This window comes from Heteronotia binoei, chromosome 4, assembly GCF_032191835.1.
Source record: "Heteronotia binoei isolate CCM8104 ecotype False Entrance Well chromosome 4, APGP_CSIRO_Hbin_v1, whole genome shotgun sequence".
In the NCBI taxonomy this organism is placed as follows: Eukaryota; Metazoa; Chordata; class Lepidosauria; order Squamata; family Gekkonidae; genus Heteronotia; species Heteronotia binoei.
Window position 1 is genome coordinate 147,580,671 of NC_083226.1, and position 19,379 is coordinate 147,600,049.

General features: G+C 41.8%; 1 protein-coding gene across 2 annotated transcripts in view; it reads left to right on the forward strand.

Annotated features, from left to right (window-relative positions):
• The window catches only part of PLPP1 (phospholipid phosphatase 1), a 114,303-nt gene that overhangs the window by 69,049 nt on the left and 25,875 nt on the right, over positions 1-19,379 (forward strand). For both annotated transcript variants that reach the window (XM_060235980.1, XM_060235982.1), the window contains exon 4: positions 16,156-16,213. In XM_060235980.1, the coding sequence (XP_060091963.1) occupies positions 16,156-16,213 (58 nt within the window). The remainder of the gene's footprint in view (positions 1-16,155; positions 16,214-19,379) is intronic.

Below are 19,379 nucleotides of genomic sequence, written 5' to 3' on the forward strand. Positions count from 1 at the left end.
TTTTTTAGAAGTGTTCGGTATAATGTGAGCTGTCCTGCAACTGTTAGCATACAACTTCACAACTTACTGAAAGCACCGTTCCCACAGCTTTACGTAAATAAATAGACACATCTAATTTTAAAGTTTCTTTGTTTGGCCTACGGAAGGACACTCAGTATTTTTAAACCAAGAGAACAAAAACAGGAGCTGAGGAGCCAAACAAGGGCATTTTCCTAAAGAAAGAAAATCTACTTTTAAATAAAATGTCCTTATGGTTCTGTAGCTTTTTTTATAATGTTTGTACTGCTGGTAACCTCATTTTCAGAACTGGCAGGATGTGTATGTGTGTGTGTGCGCGCGCGTGTATGCACACATGTTCTTGGATATTTATTTAAAACATTTATTAACTGCATTTCTTCCTTTGGAAGCTCAAGGCAGCTTATAATATAGATAAAATATATAAAGTACTGTAGAAATCAAATTTTAAAACCATAAATTAGGGCTGCTAGTAACTTAATCAAATGTAGTCCTAATAAAATTGTCTTCAACTGAAAGCGAGGGGGCCAAGCACACCTCCTTGGGGGAGGGCTGTTCTATAATCTGGGGGCTGCCACTGAAAGGCCCTCTCTCATGTACCCACCAAATGAACTTCTTTGTTTGATGGGGCAGGTAGGAGGGCCTTTCCTTGTAATCGTACTACTCTGGCCTAAAGCTGCATATTACTTAAGTAAAAACATGTTCCAAAACCCAAGACATTTACAGTGTGAATAGGATGTGAGGAATGGGGCTAAACTTTTCCATAGCTCCGTTCTCATTTTAAAATTCTTACCCATTCTGTGGCTATTTTTCTCTGATAGGTTTACTTTTGCTTGTTTATTTAGATGAAGTGGCATTACTCAGTGATTTTAGATACATGCCAGGGTAGAAATTTTGGGAAGGGAGACTTGCAGGATAACATTCAACACAGGATGATATTTTTTAGCACCCTGCCTTGTGTCCCCAATCCCCTATATTTGCCTTACAAGGGCAGTATGGGACTAGGAGTACCATGTTTCTTTGGCATTGGAGCAGAAGAAACTGAAGGGAAAGAGACATGCTGTTAGAATGCTAAAATGGAGGCTGGAAGGAGTTAAGTGTAACTGTGTAATACTCGTTATAAACAAGTAACAATAGTGTTGTGCTGTCAATTTTATGCATTTTCGTGCTGGAATGGGATGCATCACAATTATTTTGTACAAAGGCCAGATATCTTGAAACAAGCTCTCCCTTGCTGGCTGTTCCAGTTTCTCAGTATGGTAAATGAGACATTGAAGAGGAACACAGATGCCATTTGACTTGCTTTATTTATTTTTATCCTGATTTACTTTGTCATTTTGTAAATTCAGAGTAAGTGTGCATCCCTGATCAGTTTTATTCTGTTGTTTTGCAAGTGATTTCTCTAAAGCAAGCTACTTTTTAAATTTGGGGGGATGTTTGTTCATTTGACAAAAATCTCTTGTTAATTAAAACATTTAATATATTCTTGGTGTATCTTTCGTTCTTAGTTACAGAAGAAGGAAATGTTTATTATAAAATCATGAAAATTCAAGGAGTTCTTATTGTGTAGGCTTAAGTTGGCTGAATGTTGGCCAGACAATTTTATTTGACAAGGCTAGTTATATTTATGCTACCTTGATAAATTCATTACCCCATCAATAATTCAAGGTACCAGACACTGCTTTGTTTGTATTTTGGAATTAACATCATATGTATTCATTTTTGGCAGTGTGACAAATAATTTGTCCATCTATTTGTATCTTACTGGTAAATTTAATCAAACAAACAAATTTGTACTTAAAATAGCTGTTTAACAGCTCAGGCCTGTGACACATCTGCTTTGGGCAGATATTTGAGGACCAGTGTTGTATATGTTGTCCTTACCTTACCTTCTGGTCAATCATACAATCACTTAAGTCAGGGTTGTCAAACATGTGGCCCGGGGGGCTGAATTAGGCCCTCGAGCAACTGGTTGTCATCTGCTTCCTTCTCCTTCTCTTTCTCACTTCCTTCTGCATAACAGCTTGCTTTACAAGGCTTGCTAAGTAGCACAGGAACTACAGAGCAAAACTTCTATTTTCTGCATTGGCTGAGGCTTGAAGAAGGGAAGGGAGAGGGAGAGCTGGCTTTGCCAGGCTCTTTTAGTTGCACAGCAGAGCTACTGAGCTAAGCCTCTCTTTGTTCTGTTGGCTGAGGCTTCTCCTCCTCCTGGTCCCCTGGGGAAGGAAGTAAAGAACCAGAGCTTCCTTTGCCCAGTTCCCTGTATCCCATGGGAGAAATACAAAGAAAGCACCTATAAGACCAATGAGTGCTGATGTTTTAAGCATGTTTTATTTTAAGAGGGTTTCTAAAAAATCTTTAATTGTGTTTGTTTGTTTCCTTTATGAAGCTTTTATCTCTGCCACCTAATCTTAAATGGGAACACACATGGCCGAGACTGACAAGGTCTCAATTATGTCAGATCTGGTTCTTATAACAAATGAATTTGACACCCCTGGGAATGAAGGGAGACGGAATCAGATTCACAGTAATGCAGATATGCTCATTTTCTGTAGTAAGTAAAAAAAACTACACAACAATGGTTTCAGGAATATCTGTAGTTGTCTGCTGTAGAAGAACTAGATGTGAATCCAGTAGCATCTTAAGACACCAAGAAGATTTTTGAGGTATGAGCTTTCAAGAATCAAAGCTCTGTTCATTGGAGGAAGGGAGCCTTGACTCTCAAAAGCTCTTACCCTGAAAATCATGTTGGTCATTTATGGGGGGGGGGGGGGCGGGCTGTGGCTCACATGTAGAGCATCTGCTTGGCATGCAGAAAGTCTCAGGTTCAATCTCCGGGATCTCTGTTGGTTAAAAGAAATCAGGTACTTGGTGATGTGAAAGACCTTTATGTAAGATCTTGAAGAGCTGCTGCCAGTCTGAGCAGGCACTACTGACCCTGTTGGACCAATGGTCTGATTCAGTATTAGGCAGGTTCATGTGTTCAGGGTGCTATTGGACTCACACAGTTTATATTCTTCATGTAATTTCATTTGCAATACAATTTGAAGAGTATTAATTAGCACTGGGGAAGAACTAATAGTAAATAGGTTTTTAGAAGAGATGGAGCATGTTCTGTAGGCAAGAAGAAGAAAGGAAAGGCAGAAGGAGAGAAAGGATGAAGGGGGGAACCGGGATACCTTGAGGAGGAAAATGAGAAGAATGAAGCAATTTCAAAGGGTCGTAATTGAAGGAAGAAAGAATTGGGAGCAAGATTAAGAGCACTGAAAGTGAGGAGCAGCATTCCCTTAATTCCACACATTTGGGCATTTCTGATAATCTGTAATTTTTGAAGCAAACGAGAGAGAGAAGTTACTGTGAATGCGTAGAGCCCTATTAGAATAGGAAGCCAGATGGCCCTTTAGAGCCCAGGAACTGAGTAGGGAAGGCTGGAGGCCAGCATACAGCACGCAGCGAGAGAGTCAGCCAGGAGTTTCATAGCTCAGCCGTGCTCTCTGGCAGTAGGGCAGGGGGAATAGAGCCAGTCTCCACAATGACCTTTGCTCATGTTCTATTATTATTCTCCCGTGTGCTCCAGCACTGCAGTTTGGTTCCATATCAGAGCTACTTGCAGGGCTTATTTGGTGCACAGATGGATAGATCTGATCTACCAGTAATTTCTCTGCCCAGAGAGAGGAGAGAGAAACTGTCATTCTTGTTTAAATGTCATTTTTAAATTTACAGCCTGAGGTATTCCAGGGGAATAAAGGAAGCTTGTTTGACTTATTGATCTCTGTTTGGATTTCGTTTTTAAGGAAATCTTTCCAAATACCTCTTTCATAGCCTGTGGAGGATTATAAACTCAAGTCAGCCTTTAAAACTTGTTCTTAGTCTTCCCTATCACTCCCCCCCCCCTTGTTGGAGCGCCCTTGGAAGTATTTAGTGCATTCTCATTTTCTTTTCATTTTGAATAAACATTAAAAATGAGCATCATTGCATTGATTAAAAATTAATTTAATGGAGGCCAGGTGGAGAGCTGTAAGTAGAGTTGAGGTCTACCTAAGTGCTAAATAGAATGATATAGCTGTTTTGTGCTCCAATTTAATAACTGCTGGTAGAAATGAAGACAGAAAATTGGCATCTTACCCTGGCTCCCATTCCTGACTCATCCAGTGAAGCCTTGATAGCCGAGTTAGAATGCCATTAATAATTGAATGCTGTTTCTGAAAATCAGGTCCAGTCTGTAGCAAAGTATCAGTCACATAAGATCTAAGGCTGGATGGGAAGGGTGACCTGTCAAAGAGTTAGTCAGCCCTGTATCTATGTATGTTTTTCAGATCTTCCCAAAGTTATAAGTTGTTAAAGATTCACTAGGAGGTCTAAACTGACCATCATAGGTCTCCCTAAGCTGACCAATATGGGTCATCTAGTAAGACAACCACAAAGAGATCTTCTCCAGTGAGTGCTCCCTTCTCATTGGCCTAGGACCTGCCTAGGACCTGCCTACCTTAGGGACCGTCTCTCCCCACACGTTCCCCAGAGAGTACTACGCTCAGGTTCACAAAACCTGTTGGTAGTCCCCGGGCCAAAGGAGGCCCGTCTAAAATCCACCAGGGATCGGGCCTACTCAATAACGGCACCTTATTGGTGGAACCAGCTGCCGGAAGAGGTGCGGGCCCTGCGGGATCTAGGGCAATTCCGCAGGGCCTGCAAGACAGTCCTCTTCCGGCAGGCCTATGACATTAGCTGACAATGTAAAACATCTTGGATGGAACAAAACGTATCTATAGGCCGCCGGTTTTATTCTATCTTGTTTTTTACTAATTTATGGTTTAATTGTATTTTTAAATGTTTTAAACTGAAGTTGTTTTAATTATTATGTTGTAAGCCGCCCTGAGACACTTAGGTGAGAAGGGCGGGGTATAAATCTTAATATAAATAAATAAAATAAATAAATTGGGAGGCTAAAGTATCTGAGCTTCAGATTCAGATTCAGCATCTGACCTTCCAGGGAACAGTCAGGGTTGATTTCCCTTAGGACTGACTGATTTGATCTTCTTGCAATCCAAGGGACTCTCAAGATTCTTCTCCAACACCACAGCTCGAAAGCATCTATTCTTCTGCACTCAGCCTTCCTTACGGTCCAATTCTCACAACCATACATTACCACTGGGAATACCATCAGTTTGACTATACGGACATTTGTTGGCACGGTGAAGTCTCTGCTTTTTATTATACTGCCTAGGTTTGCCACAGTTGTCCTCCCAAGGAGCAAATGTCTTTTAATTTCATGGCTACAGTCACCATCTGTAGTGATCTTGGATCCCAGGAATGTGAAGTCTGTCACTACTTTCATGTCTTCCCCTTCTATTTGCCAAGGAGTAATGGGGCCATGATCTTAGTTTTTTTGATGTTGAGTTTCAAGCCTACTTTTTTGTGCTCTCCTCTTTCACCCTCAACAAGAGGTTCTTTAGGTCTTCTTCACTTTTTGCCATTAAGAGTTTATTTAGAGACAAAAAATATGTCCAGTTGTTGGTCCAAGGATATAACAAAGCAAAAATATCTAGTCTGAGCATAATGGGCTTTTTAACCAGGTTCTTATTCTGCCCTCCCCCTCCCCTCCTCTTTGAAGAATAAAATCAAGTGGATCCAGAAGAAAGCAGTTTAGCATTTCACAATTACAGCAAAACTGTTTTGTATCAGTATCATAAAACTGCATAAGCAACATGTAATCTGACTAAAAGCATGGTCAATTTTTCAGCCACAATATTTCAGAACAGTTTTTTCATTTTTAAGCAACTTGAAGTTACTGCAATTGCTTAAGAGAATTTCCTATTTCTTTTCGCTGGTGAGCAAACACCTGCTTTTAAGGAATTTTTTAAAGCAAATATATGCACCACTGATGTCCCTTGGGGTTCCTCCATCAAGTGCATCCAGAAGCTGTTTTCAGACAGTTGCCAGGAGTCTGTCTGCTGGATTGCGAATGCTAATTTTCTCAATAATGTGCTAACGTGCTAAGCATAGCAAAAGGCTATTTTCATATGGGTTCCCCCCTCCCACCCCAGCAAAAGATTAACTGGTGTTTATAAGAACCAAAGGGGTTTATAGCTCGTCTTTATCGTGTGTGTTTCAACAGATTTGCCAATAGCAGCTGCACTAAAATGGAAATACTGTGGCTTATCAAGTGATGTAACCATTAATAAGAAAAGTAGGTGTTCTTTTCCATGGCTTATATTAATTTTATTTATTTATTTAACATTTCTCCCTTGCCAGAACTCATGTTGAACACATTTTCATACTGTTTACTAATGTGACATGCAAATAAGTGAATTGAGAGAGACTACATGAAATTCAGAGCAGACGTGTAGATCCAACCTTAAATCTATCACTGAACTGCAAAGCAACAGAACTTACAAGTATTATACCTTTGCCCCAATTCGACTCATCTGCTTACAATCTGTGGTACTGACACAATAATGTTAGGAATAAAATGAAGTAACAACAAAACAAAACAAACCACTGAAAATATATCCAATATCAAATATCTGAAAAAGGAAATCTGGTCATTGAAAGTCAAAGAAAACAGAACAGACTTGCATCATTTCCTAAACCCCTGCAAAGAAGTGGACGCTCTTATCACTGATCCACTGGGCAGGTAATATAACAGAAAAAAGCTACAGACTTTGGTCAGGGAAGAGAAATGTCAAAAAGTAGTTGACCAGGAGAACATAGACAATGAGCCCCATGGCGCAGAGTGGTAAGCTGCAGTACTGTAGTCCAGGCCCTGTTCATGACCTGAGTTTGAACCTAGCAGAAGCTGGGTTCAGGTACCTGGCTCAAGGTTGACTCAGCCTTCCATCCTTCTGAGGTCAGTAAAATGAGTACTCAGCTTGCTAGGGTAAAGTGTAGAAGACTGGGGAAGGCAATGGCAAACCACCCTGTAAAAAGTCTGTTGTGAAAACATTGTGATGCAACGTCACCCCAGAATCAAAAACGACTGGTGCTTGCACAGGGGACTACCTTTACTTTTTTAGGAGAATATAGATGGGCACATGGCTCTGTACAGGGAGCAGTGTTAAAAGGTGAGAACCAGTGATTCAAATTGAGCTCAAAAACAAACTGGCAACCAGTGATGCTGCTTTAAACAAAGGTGTAGTATATTCACGCTGACAAACAGACCACTGCATCTTGCATTAACTAAAGTTTCCAAATTGTCTTAATGGCACCCACATGCTAGCCTGGGCAATAAAAGAACAGTACTAAGCTCAGTAAACTGTCCTAATCTCGCGCTCTTTTGTTGTTGGCTTTTAAAAGAGCTAATAGTTATGAATCAACTAACTCCTAGTAATCAAAGATGTGCTTGCTGATAACGCCACATGTCAACAATCCAGTCTGATGCTCTGTCTCCAGCAAAGGCAGCCTAACAGTTTTTTATAAAATGACCAGACTCTCTGTAGCAGTGACCATTACAACATTCTGCTGCATGCTAGATCCCCTTTCAATGTTACTTCCATCTTCAGATATGCAATCTAGAAACCAATGTGGGGGGGAGTGGGAGGAACTGAACCACAGTGAGGCATTGATTCATATGTTTGCCACTGGTAGTAACATCAGAGTAATGTGTGTGGACAATTCCATATTCTTTATATTGGCCTCAAGACAACAAATACCAGAACCTCCTTAAGTTCCTTCCTAATGCTTTGAGCTTTCCTCTCCTAAAAGCTGTAGTTTGTGCTGTTTTGTTTAAAGATTAATTTCCCATTTCCGACTGCATGAGAGCTAAAAGAAAACCACCTTTTTTATGCTTCTGGAGGCATCATTTCCTATGCAGCAAGCCTTCTGGGGTTACAGGCAAACCTTTTATCAAATCAAAATACTCACAAAAATGTCATGAGCTATGCACCAATTCATCTTCCTAGTCAAAAGTGGCACACACATCTGGTTAAACAACTCTGTAGAGCTACCTCTGGAGCCTTTTTTTGACACATGCAATTAAGAGACTGTCAGCCCAGATCAGCATTGTAAACTTTATTTTTATGCACAACTGCCAACTGTTGTCCCAATTGCGCAAAAAAACAGAGAAACCTCAAATCAATTAATCAAATCTTGTGCTACTAAGATTATTTGGCCTTTGATCATATACAACTTGAAATCTAAAGTCCAGCTTTCTGCTCACTGACTAAAAGACATTTAATTTGAAAACATCTGAAGATACAATTTCAGTTTAAAATGAAACTTTATCCTACTCCTGGCTTTTGCCAGAAATGGTTTCCAAAACAAAGAGAGAAGTATTACCTCAGTAGCAAAGCTCTTGCAGAGTTCATTTGATGAGAAAGACAGAGCTCCCTTCTATTGTACACAGTGAAATTATATCCTGTAAAAACTATACAAACTTCCATCCATGATATATACACATGTATCTCTCACCTCAAACTCCCATGCACAATATTCAGTCATAAATCAAAGCTGTTAGGTAGCAATGGAAAAAATTTCACAAGTTCAAATGGAACTTTAAGCTTAAGCAAATGTGCTTCCAGCTATCCCCACAGTCTAGTTTCTGGTTTTCCTTTGTTATTTCTGACAAATAATGAGTGGGTCTCTCTATCACATTCAAGACCATTACCTAATTCACTGACCATCTGCAGACTTGAGATAGTACGATTTTAATGAAGTGGCACATACAACTCAGAAATAACCATAGCATGACATTACAAGTAACAGAAAGACCCTGTGGTGCAGAGTAAACTGCAGTACTACCGTCCAGGCTCTGCTCATGACCTGAGTTCGATCCCTTCTGAGGTTGGTAAAATGAGTACCCAGCTTCCTGGGGGTAAAGCGTAGATGACTGGGGAAGGCAAATGGCAAGCCACCCTGTAAAAAGTCTGCCATGAAAATGTTGTGAAAGCAATGTCACCCCAGAGTCAGAAATGACTGGTGCTTACACAGGGGACCACCTTTACCTTTTTTTTTTAATTAACTCAATTTGACCAAGACCATACTACAAATGCATACAACAGAGGTGATTTCAGCAGTTGTCATCTAACACATTTCACTTAGGGTTGCCAGACCCCCCGGTCTAGTCAGGGAATCCCCTGGTCTGGAGGACTCCAATCAGCCACCCTCAGCTGGCTGGCAGGGGAAACACCACCCCAAAACAGGGACGTCATGGCACAACATCCAGGCAATGATGGCACTCTTAAGTTATACCATTGTGTTGCCATTGTTGCTCTGGGCAAAAAATATATAGAATTTTTGCCCATAAATCTTACAACAAGGTAGAAGGAGTTAAGTTGTCATTATTATTGTTATTGTTATTATTACTATTATTATATTTCTAGATTGCCATTCCCTGTAAAACAGGGCTCAGGACAGTTTACATCAGTGAAAACACATTCATATATTGGAATTCATAGTTAAAACAATTCAAGTACAATAGCTGACCTAATTTGATGGTACTAAAAACTTCCAATTGTGCCACCGCCTCCGGGGGGTGGGAATAGTGAACAGGAGTGCCAGACAGATAGAAGCTGTCCTTGTCCTCTACCAAACACCTGGTGGAACATCTTAAGCCTTACCATCAGTTTTAACTTACTCCAATTTATTTGATTGAAATTTTCTTTTTAAGACTGGCAAGATGTGTTCCTTGAAGGCCAAACCAGTAAGAAATCTCGCTGCTGCAGCTGGTACTAACTGAAGTCACTAAAAAGTCTTCAAAAGTAGCCCTATGTAGAAAGTGCACTGTAGTAATCCAAACAGGATATAATTAGAGGAGCATAGATGACAGTGATGCTGGGAAAGACAGAAGGCAAAAGAAGGGGACGGCAAAAGATGAGATGGCTAGATGGTGTTACTGATACAGCTAACATGAATTTGAGCAGACTTCAGAGGCTGGTGGAAGACAGGAGGGCCTGGCATGACTTGGTCCATGGGGTTGCAAGGAGTCAGACTTGACTGTGCGACTGAACAACAATAACAAAAACTTGAAGGTGCATACCAAGATGGATTTAATGTTCTCTCTTTGCAAATAGTTTTGCAAAATTTACTTTGTTCACAACAAACCTAGTTGGATCTATCAGTTTCCTTCCTATGTGAATTCTAATTCTGGCTCGCTTCCAGATTTCTAATTTCTGTATGGTGGTGGAAAGTGATGTCAAGTCACAGCTGACAGAGAGACCCTGTGGAGTTTTCAAGTCAATTCAGAGGTGATTTGCCATTGCCCGCCTCTGTGTCACAAACATCGTATTCCTTGGTGGTCTCCGATCCAAATGCTACCTAGGGCAAATGCTCCCAGGATCTGATGAGATCAGCCTAACCTGGGCTGGCCAGTTCATGGCAGTTTCTGTATAGAGGAAGAAAAATCAAGTCTCATTCTCTCCCACATGATGTATTTATTTGGTAGTTTCTCTGAGCATCTTGCTGTGTTGCTTTGTGAAATGTTACTATATTAGGAGATAGATAGCTTGTTTGCTCTTAATTTAGTTTAGAATATAAATATTCAGCTACAGATAAAGGATTTGGTTTTTGTGCACAAGGGACATTTCCTTGGTTCTGAGTGTTCCTAGAACATTACTAGGAGTTCAGGCTTTGGAAAGAGACTGAACATTAATTGATAATGGATGCTATAATAGTTCTAAGAGTTTTTGTGTATGGCTGTACAAATCATCTTATGTTCTGAGTGCTAATGATCTAAGAAGAGGATATTCTGTGCAGTTTGTTCTTGTGTAGAATGCATAACTTGTTAAGGCATGCTGTGAGCTGTGAAACATGAAGAATAACAAATATATGGTTATCTCCTTTATATTTCATGCTTGGTTTAAAGAAAGAATTACATCCTTAACTTTGTTAAACGAAGTTGGTTTCTCTGGGAGGCAGGTGTGGTGCTTAAATATTTTGCAGAATTGGCACCCAGTCTCTCCCAACGTAAGGGCTTCATTTATTCCATACAAGTAGTAAACAGTTAGGAAATGTCACCATTTAATCTGTAAGGCTCAAGACCCATCTGGACCACAAGGATAAACAGGTTCTGTTGTCTGGAAATGGATTCCAGGGCCAGGAATAAGGATCCCAGTTTTCTAATTCTGTGAAATAGATGGACATCTACTGTAGAGTTTCAGTACGCAGTTCTAAAGACAGTAGGGGGAAAGAAACCTTGAAGGGAGAAACTGGTCAAGTATGTAGTATTGACATGCCCTCAGCCATGAGGAAACCTTTAAAATTCAAAGCAGTGGTTTTAATAGGTTATTAATGAAGGAAATGTGGCTCAGTGGTAAAGCTTTTTCTGCCTTGAAAATTTTCCAGGTTCAGTCCCTGAAGTCTTCAGGCAATGATCTCAGTTGGGGGAGGGGAGGAATGATGTATGCCACCCCGAGCCTGGAAGAAAGTAAGAATAAAAATGTATTAGATGGGTGTTAGGAAAGAACGATCTTTCTCTGATTTTTAGAGCCTAGAGCAGGGTTTTCGAACTCATTTGTTATGAGGGCCAGATCTGACCTAAATGAGACCTTGTTGGGCCAGGCCGTGCTATGTGTGTACCTATTTAAGATTAGGTAGCAGAGATATAAACTTTTTAAAGGACACAAACACAACTAAAGATTTTTTTAAAAAAAACCCTTAAAACATTAGCACTTGTTGCTCTTAAAGGAGCTTTCTTTGTATTTCTCCCATGGGATCCAGGGAATTGGGCAAAGGAAACTCTGGCTCTTTCCCTCCCTTCTCAGGGGACCAGGATGGGGAGTTGCCTCAAGCAATGGAGAAAATCAAGGTTTTGCTCTGTAGTTCCTGTGCGATTGAGCAAGCCTTGCAAAGCAAGGTGAGATGCAGAAGGAAGCAAGAGAGAGGGAGCAAACAAGAGCCAGTTGCTCGGGGGCCTGATAGGAGTCCTCTGGGGGCCTGATTTGGCCCCTGGGCCACATGTTTGACACCCCTGGCCTGGAGATTTCCTTTCTGTCATTGGACAATACTGGCTTGGATGGATCACTGGTCTTAAGGAAGTTTCATAGGTTTGTTTGTTACTTTATACAGTTGACTAGAACTAAAGTAAACACACAGGTGAAGATATTTTTGCTTTATGGATTCATTCCATACTATAATGTCCAGTTTTCCTTGAAGATTGGTTTTATCTTTGTACCATAAGAGATGTAAGGGCTTTCTATGTTTAGACTGATTAGGCCTGTTTCTGTAACAGAAGATGAAAAGAAAATACTGAAGATGGCTTTTGTTAGACTGCCAGTAGTCTTATACTTCAGTTGACCAAAAAGGCACTTGTATTGAAATATTTAAATTTGATCCTTTGGACAAAGACAGCTGAATAGGCCACCATTTTTTTTTTAAAAAACTTTAATTAATGCTACTTCTGTTCTTTATAATATTGAACCTGGTTTACTAAGTGCATTTTGGGGCATAATAGCCTTGGCCAGCCACTTATGTAAATAATGTATGAAGCAAGTTGTTATGAACATAGCCAGCAGGGAGGGAGAAACTGAAGGTGTGACTGTGGGAATTATTCCCTGTTGTTCATTTTTCAGAACTTTCTCCCATATTTCCTGTGTATTGCACTATAGCATTGCCTTTTGACATTTCTATTAATAAAAAGTTGTAGTGTGGATGTGACCACCAGGTGTGCCTTGTCCGCCCCCCCCCCCCCCCCAACAGTCCCTGCTTCTCTGGTCCATCCACTCCTTTGTCTGGATAGGTTTTTAAAATTAGTCTACAAGTTCAACACACCAAATGTTTATACTTCTCTGTTCAGGATTTTTTTATTTTCAAGCCCCTATAACATCTGTTCCCATTTATGTGTACCTTTCTGTTTTTACTACTTTTGTACCCCACCTTTCTCCACAATGGAGATGCAAAAGCAACTTACATAATTTCCCTCCATCTTCCCTTCACAATAGCCTGGTGAGGTAGGTTAGGCGGAGCCCAAGGTCACCCAGCAAGCTTCCTTGGCCTTGTGGGGATTCAAACCGGTATCTCACAGATTCTAGTCCAGGGGTAGCGAAACTGTGGCTTGGGAGCCACATGTGGCTTTTCCATACGCATTGTGTGGCTCTCAAAGCCCCAATTGCCCTGTTGGCTGACTTGGAGAATGCATTTAAAATTAAAGTTGCTTTCTTCCCAACTCTTCCTCCTCCCATTTTCCTTCCTTCCTTTCTTCCTTCCTTCCTCTTGCGGCTCTCAAACATCTCATGTTCATGTCTTGCAGCTCTCTAGCATCTGACGTTAATTTAATGTGGCTCTTACATAAAGCACGTTTGGCCACCCCTGTTTTAGTCCAGCAACTGCACCATGCTGGTTCTCATTCCCCCCCTGCTCTGCTAACCCTGCTGCTTTCTCAGTTGCATGAAATACAAGGCTTATAGTAACAAGCTGAAACACTTAACATAATTGGATCATGTTTTCACTGTCAAAGTCTGGATTTTAAAAAGGAACTTGAAACTTGTGACATTTTATGGTGCCACCATTTTTATGGCTGTTCGAAAACTTAAAACTTCTTCAGAGGATACAGCTGCCTTTTGTACATATTACCATAGTTCATACATATGAAACAGAGCATGGAAAGTACCTTGCTAACTCTGTCAAAAAGCATCAGAGGGCTCGTTTCTCCCTGTCTTGGGCTGAGTCTATTAGGTGATCCTCTGCCCCTCATTAAAGACTTGGGTGCTTAGGGGCTGTTTCACAAATTAAGTGGTTTGTTCTTAAACAAAACAAAACAAATAGTGCCAACTTTTGGCTTGGTGGCCGCAGTGAGAAACTGAACACAAACCTGAACACCCATCTATCAGACTTGCTGAAATAAACCTTTCCAGGAGAAAAATATGTGAAGCCAGTTGTCATGAAACAATAATATACAGTCTGACAGCTCTACAGCCTGATCTATGAACTGCTACTGGATTGGATTGAGATCTTTTAAAAGAATTTAAAGGGGGCAAAACAAAACAAAGCGAGGGGCTTGATGTTTCCAGCGACAGGATACTCTCACTTTGGGCAAAGCTTATTTATTTGGGTGGGAAAGACAGTAGTGCAAAGGACAAACATTCGTATCTGCTAGTATAGCAGAGGACTCTGGGAGGTTCACGCCTGTGGCTGGCAAGGGAGACGGAATGTTCCGAAAGAGCTGCCTTTGGAGGAACGTTCAGCAGGCCCCATTAATTCTATTGTCTCTCTCTGTGCCTGTATTTCTGTTTAAAATATTAAAACTGAAAAGGAGGGGAGGGGGAGAGAAGGCAAAGAAATGCATGTGACTGACAGGTTGAACAAGGAGAGAACAAATTTCCAGATGGAACTCTTGACACCCTCAGTGGCTCTACTCAGGTTAGAAGTTTTGGCCTCTGCTTGCCAGAAGTATACCAAAGCATGAAAAAAAAATAGAGGCTGTGTACTTCAGTGAGTGGAGTGGATCCTGCCTCTGTCCTACCATTCCACAAAGAAAAGGAGGAAGCCTTTCTTCAAAGGAAAAGCTGCTTAAGTTGGAGGAATGCTCCTTGTGCTAAGACTAGGCTTTCGGACTTTGGGGAGTGGAGTGGAGTGATAGGATAAAGGTGAGGCATCACCCCTGCGGCACCCGTTCACATGCGTTAGCCCGGCAGCAGATCCAATGTTTCCAAGTATAAGGTCATCAGCTCTAGCTGTGTCTTGTGGCAAAACTCTGTCAGACGACTGAAATCTGTCTATTTACCATTGTAGTAAAAGTTTCCCATTCAGATGTTGCCTCTGCTGTAATACATTGTCAGAGGGGGAGGTGTTTCTCTTATCTCATTACCTCCCATCTGCACGGTTGGGATAGCAAAACTGATCAACTCTGAAAGAGACACTATGAGAGAGAGACTGTGAAGCACTTTGAGCACATGACACAGCACGTGAAGCAAAGCAAATCTGGATCTGGTTAGTGCTGGAATGGGAAACCTTATAGGAACCCTGTTTACACCATGAAGGTCCTACTTTTGGGGCTCCCTTACCATTTGAAGATAGCAACCCGAGAAAGGGCCTTCTCAGTCATGGCACCAAAACTTCAGAACTCCCTCCCAGGTAGGCTTGTCTGTCTGTATGCACAGAAGCAGTTTAAGACAGACCAATTCCCCACTAGGCTTGTTCTGGCTTCAGAGTCGTCCCCCCCCCCCTCCCATTCTTCCCTCCAATTTGCACAAGCTGCCCGGGACTGCAGTTTGGCTCACCTCTTTCCCGTGGCAAGCAGAAACCAGTTTTCAGAGGACCTTGCTTGCCGTGGAAAAGAGGTGGGGCAAGTCGCAGCCCCAGGGCAGCTTGTGTAAAATTGGAGGGAATTGTTGGGGGGAAAAGAGCTCCAATGTCAGAACAAGCCTAGTGGGGAATTGGTCACAGTGTTCTGAAGGATCTCCCTATTCCTCAGGTGTGCTGCTTGTCAGAGAGCCTGTAAAGTTCTTTACAGATGAACAGGGGCAGCTTTCCTTAACTGGAACTGGCTCTTCCCCTGCAGTATTCAGCAAAAGGAGGGGTTTTGAGTATACGCCAGGAACTCAGTCTGCCAAGGTCTATGGCCTAGTCAGCAGACCAGTATGAAACGTACTGGGAATACATGTAAGAGAATGCACACCAGAGTCCCCTGCAGCATACGGGGTATCTTGGCTGAGGGGCAGAGAGGGCCAGCACGGTGTTGTGGTTAACTGTGGTGGGCTGCAATCTGGAGAACTCAGTTTGATTCCCCATTCTTCCACATGAAGCCATCTGTGAGTCAGTCACAGTTTTCTCAGAATGCGTTCAGCCCCACTGACTTCACAAGATGGCTGTTTTGGGGAGAGGAAGGAAAAATTATTGTAAGGTGCTCAGAGGCTCCTTTGGGTAGAGGAGCAGGGTATAAAACCAACTCTTCTTCCTCACAAGATAAGCTATGGAAAAATTCCTGGCAGACAAAAAGCTGGCCAACCACACAGAGATTATTTCTTTGTGAAATATCCTCTGTAAAGCAATACTTTCCCCCTAGTTACAGTCTGAAACCCACACTTGGTGACTAAAAATTTGCCTTTGGAGTTAGAATAGGATTGTATTTTGAGTAGAAACTTAGTCTCAAATGTTCTTGTGTTATAGTTGACCTTTTTTTTCCTCCAACAGGAGGTTGATTAATGTAATGTTTGATGTCATTGTGCAAGTAAAAAGCAATCAACACATGTCTACTCTCCTGTTTTTCAGATTGTCTTTTTACTCTGGACATTCTTCGTTCTCCATGTATTGCATGCTGTTCCTTGCAGTAAGTATATTCTTCAGCTGCCAGTAATAGAAGTGTGTGCTTTTAAAAAGTTCTGTTCACATTGCTTAAACATTTCCTTGGAGACTTTATGCAAGAGAAGCATTTTTTAAAAAGTGTGGGTGTGCATGGACTATGCGTGCTCTGAGACAGGTTAACTCAAGGTTGGTATGTTTTGGCCACTGTGTTCTAGGTGAGCTCATTTAAAATCATGCAAACTTGCTGGCAGCTTGGAAACATGTGGAGCCAAGAGGGAATGAAGATGTCTAACTAGTATTTTGCCCTTTTAATATATTCTGTGTCTGGTAACAAGGTGTTTGGAGGATATGCTGGTAGCAGCAAATGGTCAACAAAGTCGGTGCCTGTGTAGTCTACTACTTCTGTTTCCTGAATGTTATAACTTGGTAGTCATTAATTCTTGAGTAGGTGTGGAAGAAGTAAGGGAGAAATCAAATTTTCTTCTGCCACCTTAAATGTGTTGGAGTGATCTGTGACATTGTCAAAGGTGTTGGAGGGTGATTGGTCAGTGTGGGGAGCCAGCCGTCCTCATAGCAACATGAGCCTGTGCTCACAAAAAGCTTCTGTTTGGGAGAGGCATGCCTTTGAATTGCCACCCTAGGCTGCTGCCTGATCTGCCTTTATGACTTGACCAAACCTGGGAAGAGAAGAGCTCACAGTCATGTCATGCAGGCAGTATGGATGTTCAGGCAGTGTAGTTAGGCTCTTTCCCCCCCTTGACAACATGACTAGATTTACCAAGAGCAGCAGCATGTCTGAATGTTGCAACAGAGCTGTTCCAAACAGGTGTGAGCAAAAAGAGAGGTCTTCCTGCCTTGAGACATTTCTTTCCTACCTCTAAGTATGGTGGGACTGGGTAGTGTTGCCAGCAGCCTGCTTCTTCGAGGCTGAGTGGCAGAGTGACTTAACACACTTGGGAGGGAAGAAGCCCCATCAGATGTTGATAAAGTTAAGATTTTCTTGTTCTACATGTTTCAGTGTTGTCTGTTCACTTCGCCTTTTGAGAAGCAAGTGCAGTTATTGGTTAAGGATATTACAGGGTGTGAATTGCAGTGTCTCCTAAGGTCCTCTTGCTGTGTTTTCTAAATAACTGTGCTGGATAAAATTTCAGACTAAACCAACTCTCGCTGAGTATAGCTGTGCATCCATAGTGTTCCAATGTATTTCTTTTAGAAAAGTGTATCAGAATAATGGGGTTTTTTGTTTGTGTGTGTTGACATGCTCAAGTGAGGGATGTGGGCTATTTGTCTCATTGCATATAATAACCCACCTTCCACTATACTTTTAATGCACCCTGTTTTTCTAAGGACTGACTTATATTGTTTCTCTTTTAGAACAGTGTATCAGAATATCTTTTGATTTTGTTTTTTTGTATTGACATACTCAAGTGGGGGATATTGGCTGTTTGTCTTATTACATATACCAACCCATCCTATGGCAAACTATATGGATGTTATACTCTCTTGAGTAAACATGCCCTCTATTTAAACTAACAAAGCCAGAATGTTACCTAGATTTATTTCACCCCTATGTCAGCAGTCTGCTTTTTATCACCTAGTGTTTTTTCAGCCCTGTTTTGTCCTATACTAACAAACACTGATCCTATTTGTGATTCTTTTAATCTGCTAAAAAACATTCGCATGATTCCACGCTGCATACTTATATTAAGAATTGCGGCGTCCATGCCCATTTGTCTGGTGAAGTCTGCTTAATAGCACACGAAAGCTTACATTCTGAATAAAACTTAGTTGTCTTAAAGGTGCACTTCTCTACAGCTTTGAGTTAATTATGTCTTTGGTGACTGATGCAAAAAGGCATATATGGCTGCTGAATGGAAATCAAGGAATCTGCCATCAGTGAAGGAATGATGGTACAAAAGGGCTATGGTGCTTTTGAGCAAATTTACTTTCTTTCTTATTTTTTTAGAACCCTCTCCTCCACCAGCCATTTGTTGGCACCAGAGTAAAGGCACTTCTGTTTACGTGGGCTTTCTTTCAATGTGGTTTATCTCATGGTTTTTGTGTGCGGTTTTCCTTCCAATTTGTTCTTTATTTTTACAACATTTTTTCACACCTTGTTTATTTTTCTGCGAAGAATTGTGCTGAGAGTTGCTGAGCCCCCTCCCCCCCATGCCATATGGTATCTAGAGTGGCTGGTTTGATTCTGTCCAATAGCACTCCCTCAGCACTCCTCAGCCGTACAGCCAATAAATCCTCACTTAAGCCAACTCCCTTCATCTGTAGACGCCTCAGAGTGCTCACCAGGTTTTCCTGCGGATCTCATTTTTTCAAAAATTCTTTTAAATGTTTATTTTAAAAAATCAGACAGATACAAGTCTTTATTTTAAAATTAATTTTCAAATTAATACCCCAAACTCTGGTGTGAGTTGCTGCCAACAAACAGCCTACCGAAACCTGGAGTTGGTCCACCTGGGTGGACTTGGCCTGTGCTGTTGCTTCCTTCAAACCAGCCCCCTTAGTTAGGACTGTATACCAGGGGTGGCCAAACCTGCTTAACATAAGAGCCATATAGAATAAATGTCAGATGTTTGAGATGCACAAGAGAGGAACAATAGATGATTGAGAGCCGAAAGGAAGGCAGGCAAATAGATTGGGCGGGAGGGAGAAATGGAAAGAAAGCAACTGGCTAGCTTGGCTTGGAAAAGTGATTTAAAGAAACAAATGCAGGCTGATAGGGTGGTGGGGGCTTTGAGAGCCACACAACATGTGCACAGGCCTGGTGCTAGGGGTTCTTGCACCTCAGGCCAAAACCTGCGCCCCTGCCCCCACCCCAAGTGTTCAATTTGCACACACAAAGCACATGTGCCCTGATGATGTCACTCCCCCCTGACTTTGCTAAGGCTTCTCGAGCCTTGGAAAGCCTCAGCAAAGTCAGAGAGGTGACAGCGCAGTCACTCAGTGAAGTCCGCAGCCATGCCCCTGTGGACTTCACTGAGGCTTCCCAAGGCTCGGCAAAGTCAGGAAGGCAGTGGGCGTGAGGAGAGGGGGCACCTCATAGTGCCCCTAGGCCAGGTGGTGCCCTAGGCGACCACCTACTTTGCCTACTCCCATGCACCGGCTCAGCATGTGCGAAAGAGCCACATGTGGCTCCTGAGCCAGTTGGGCCGCCCCTGGACTATACCAACAAGATC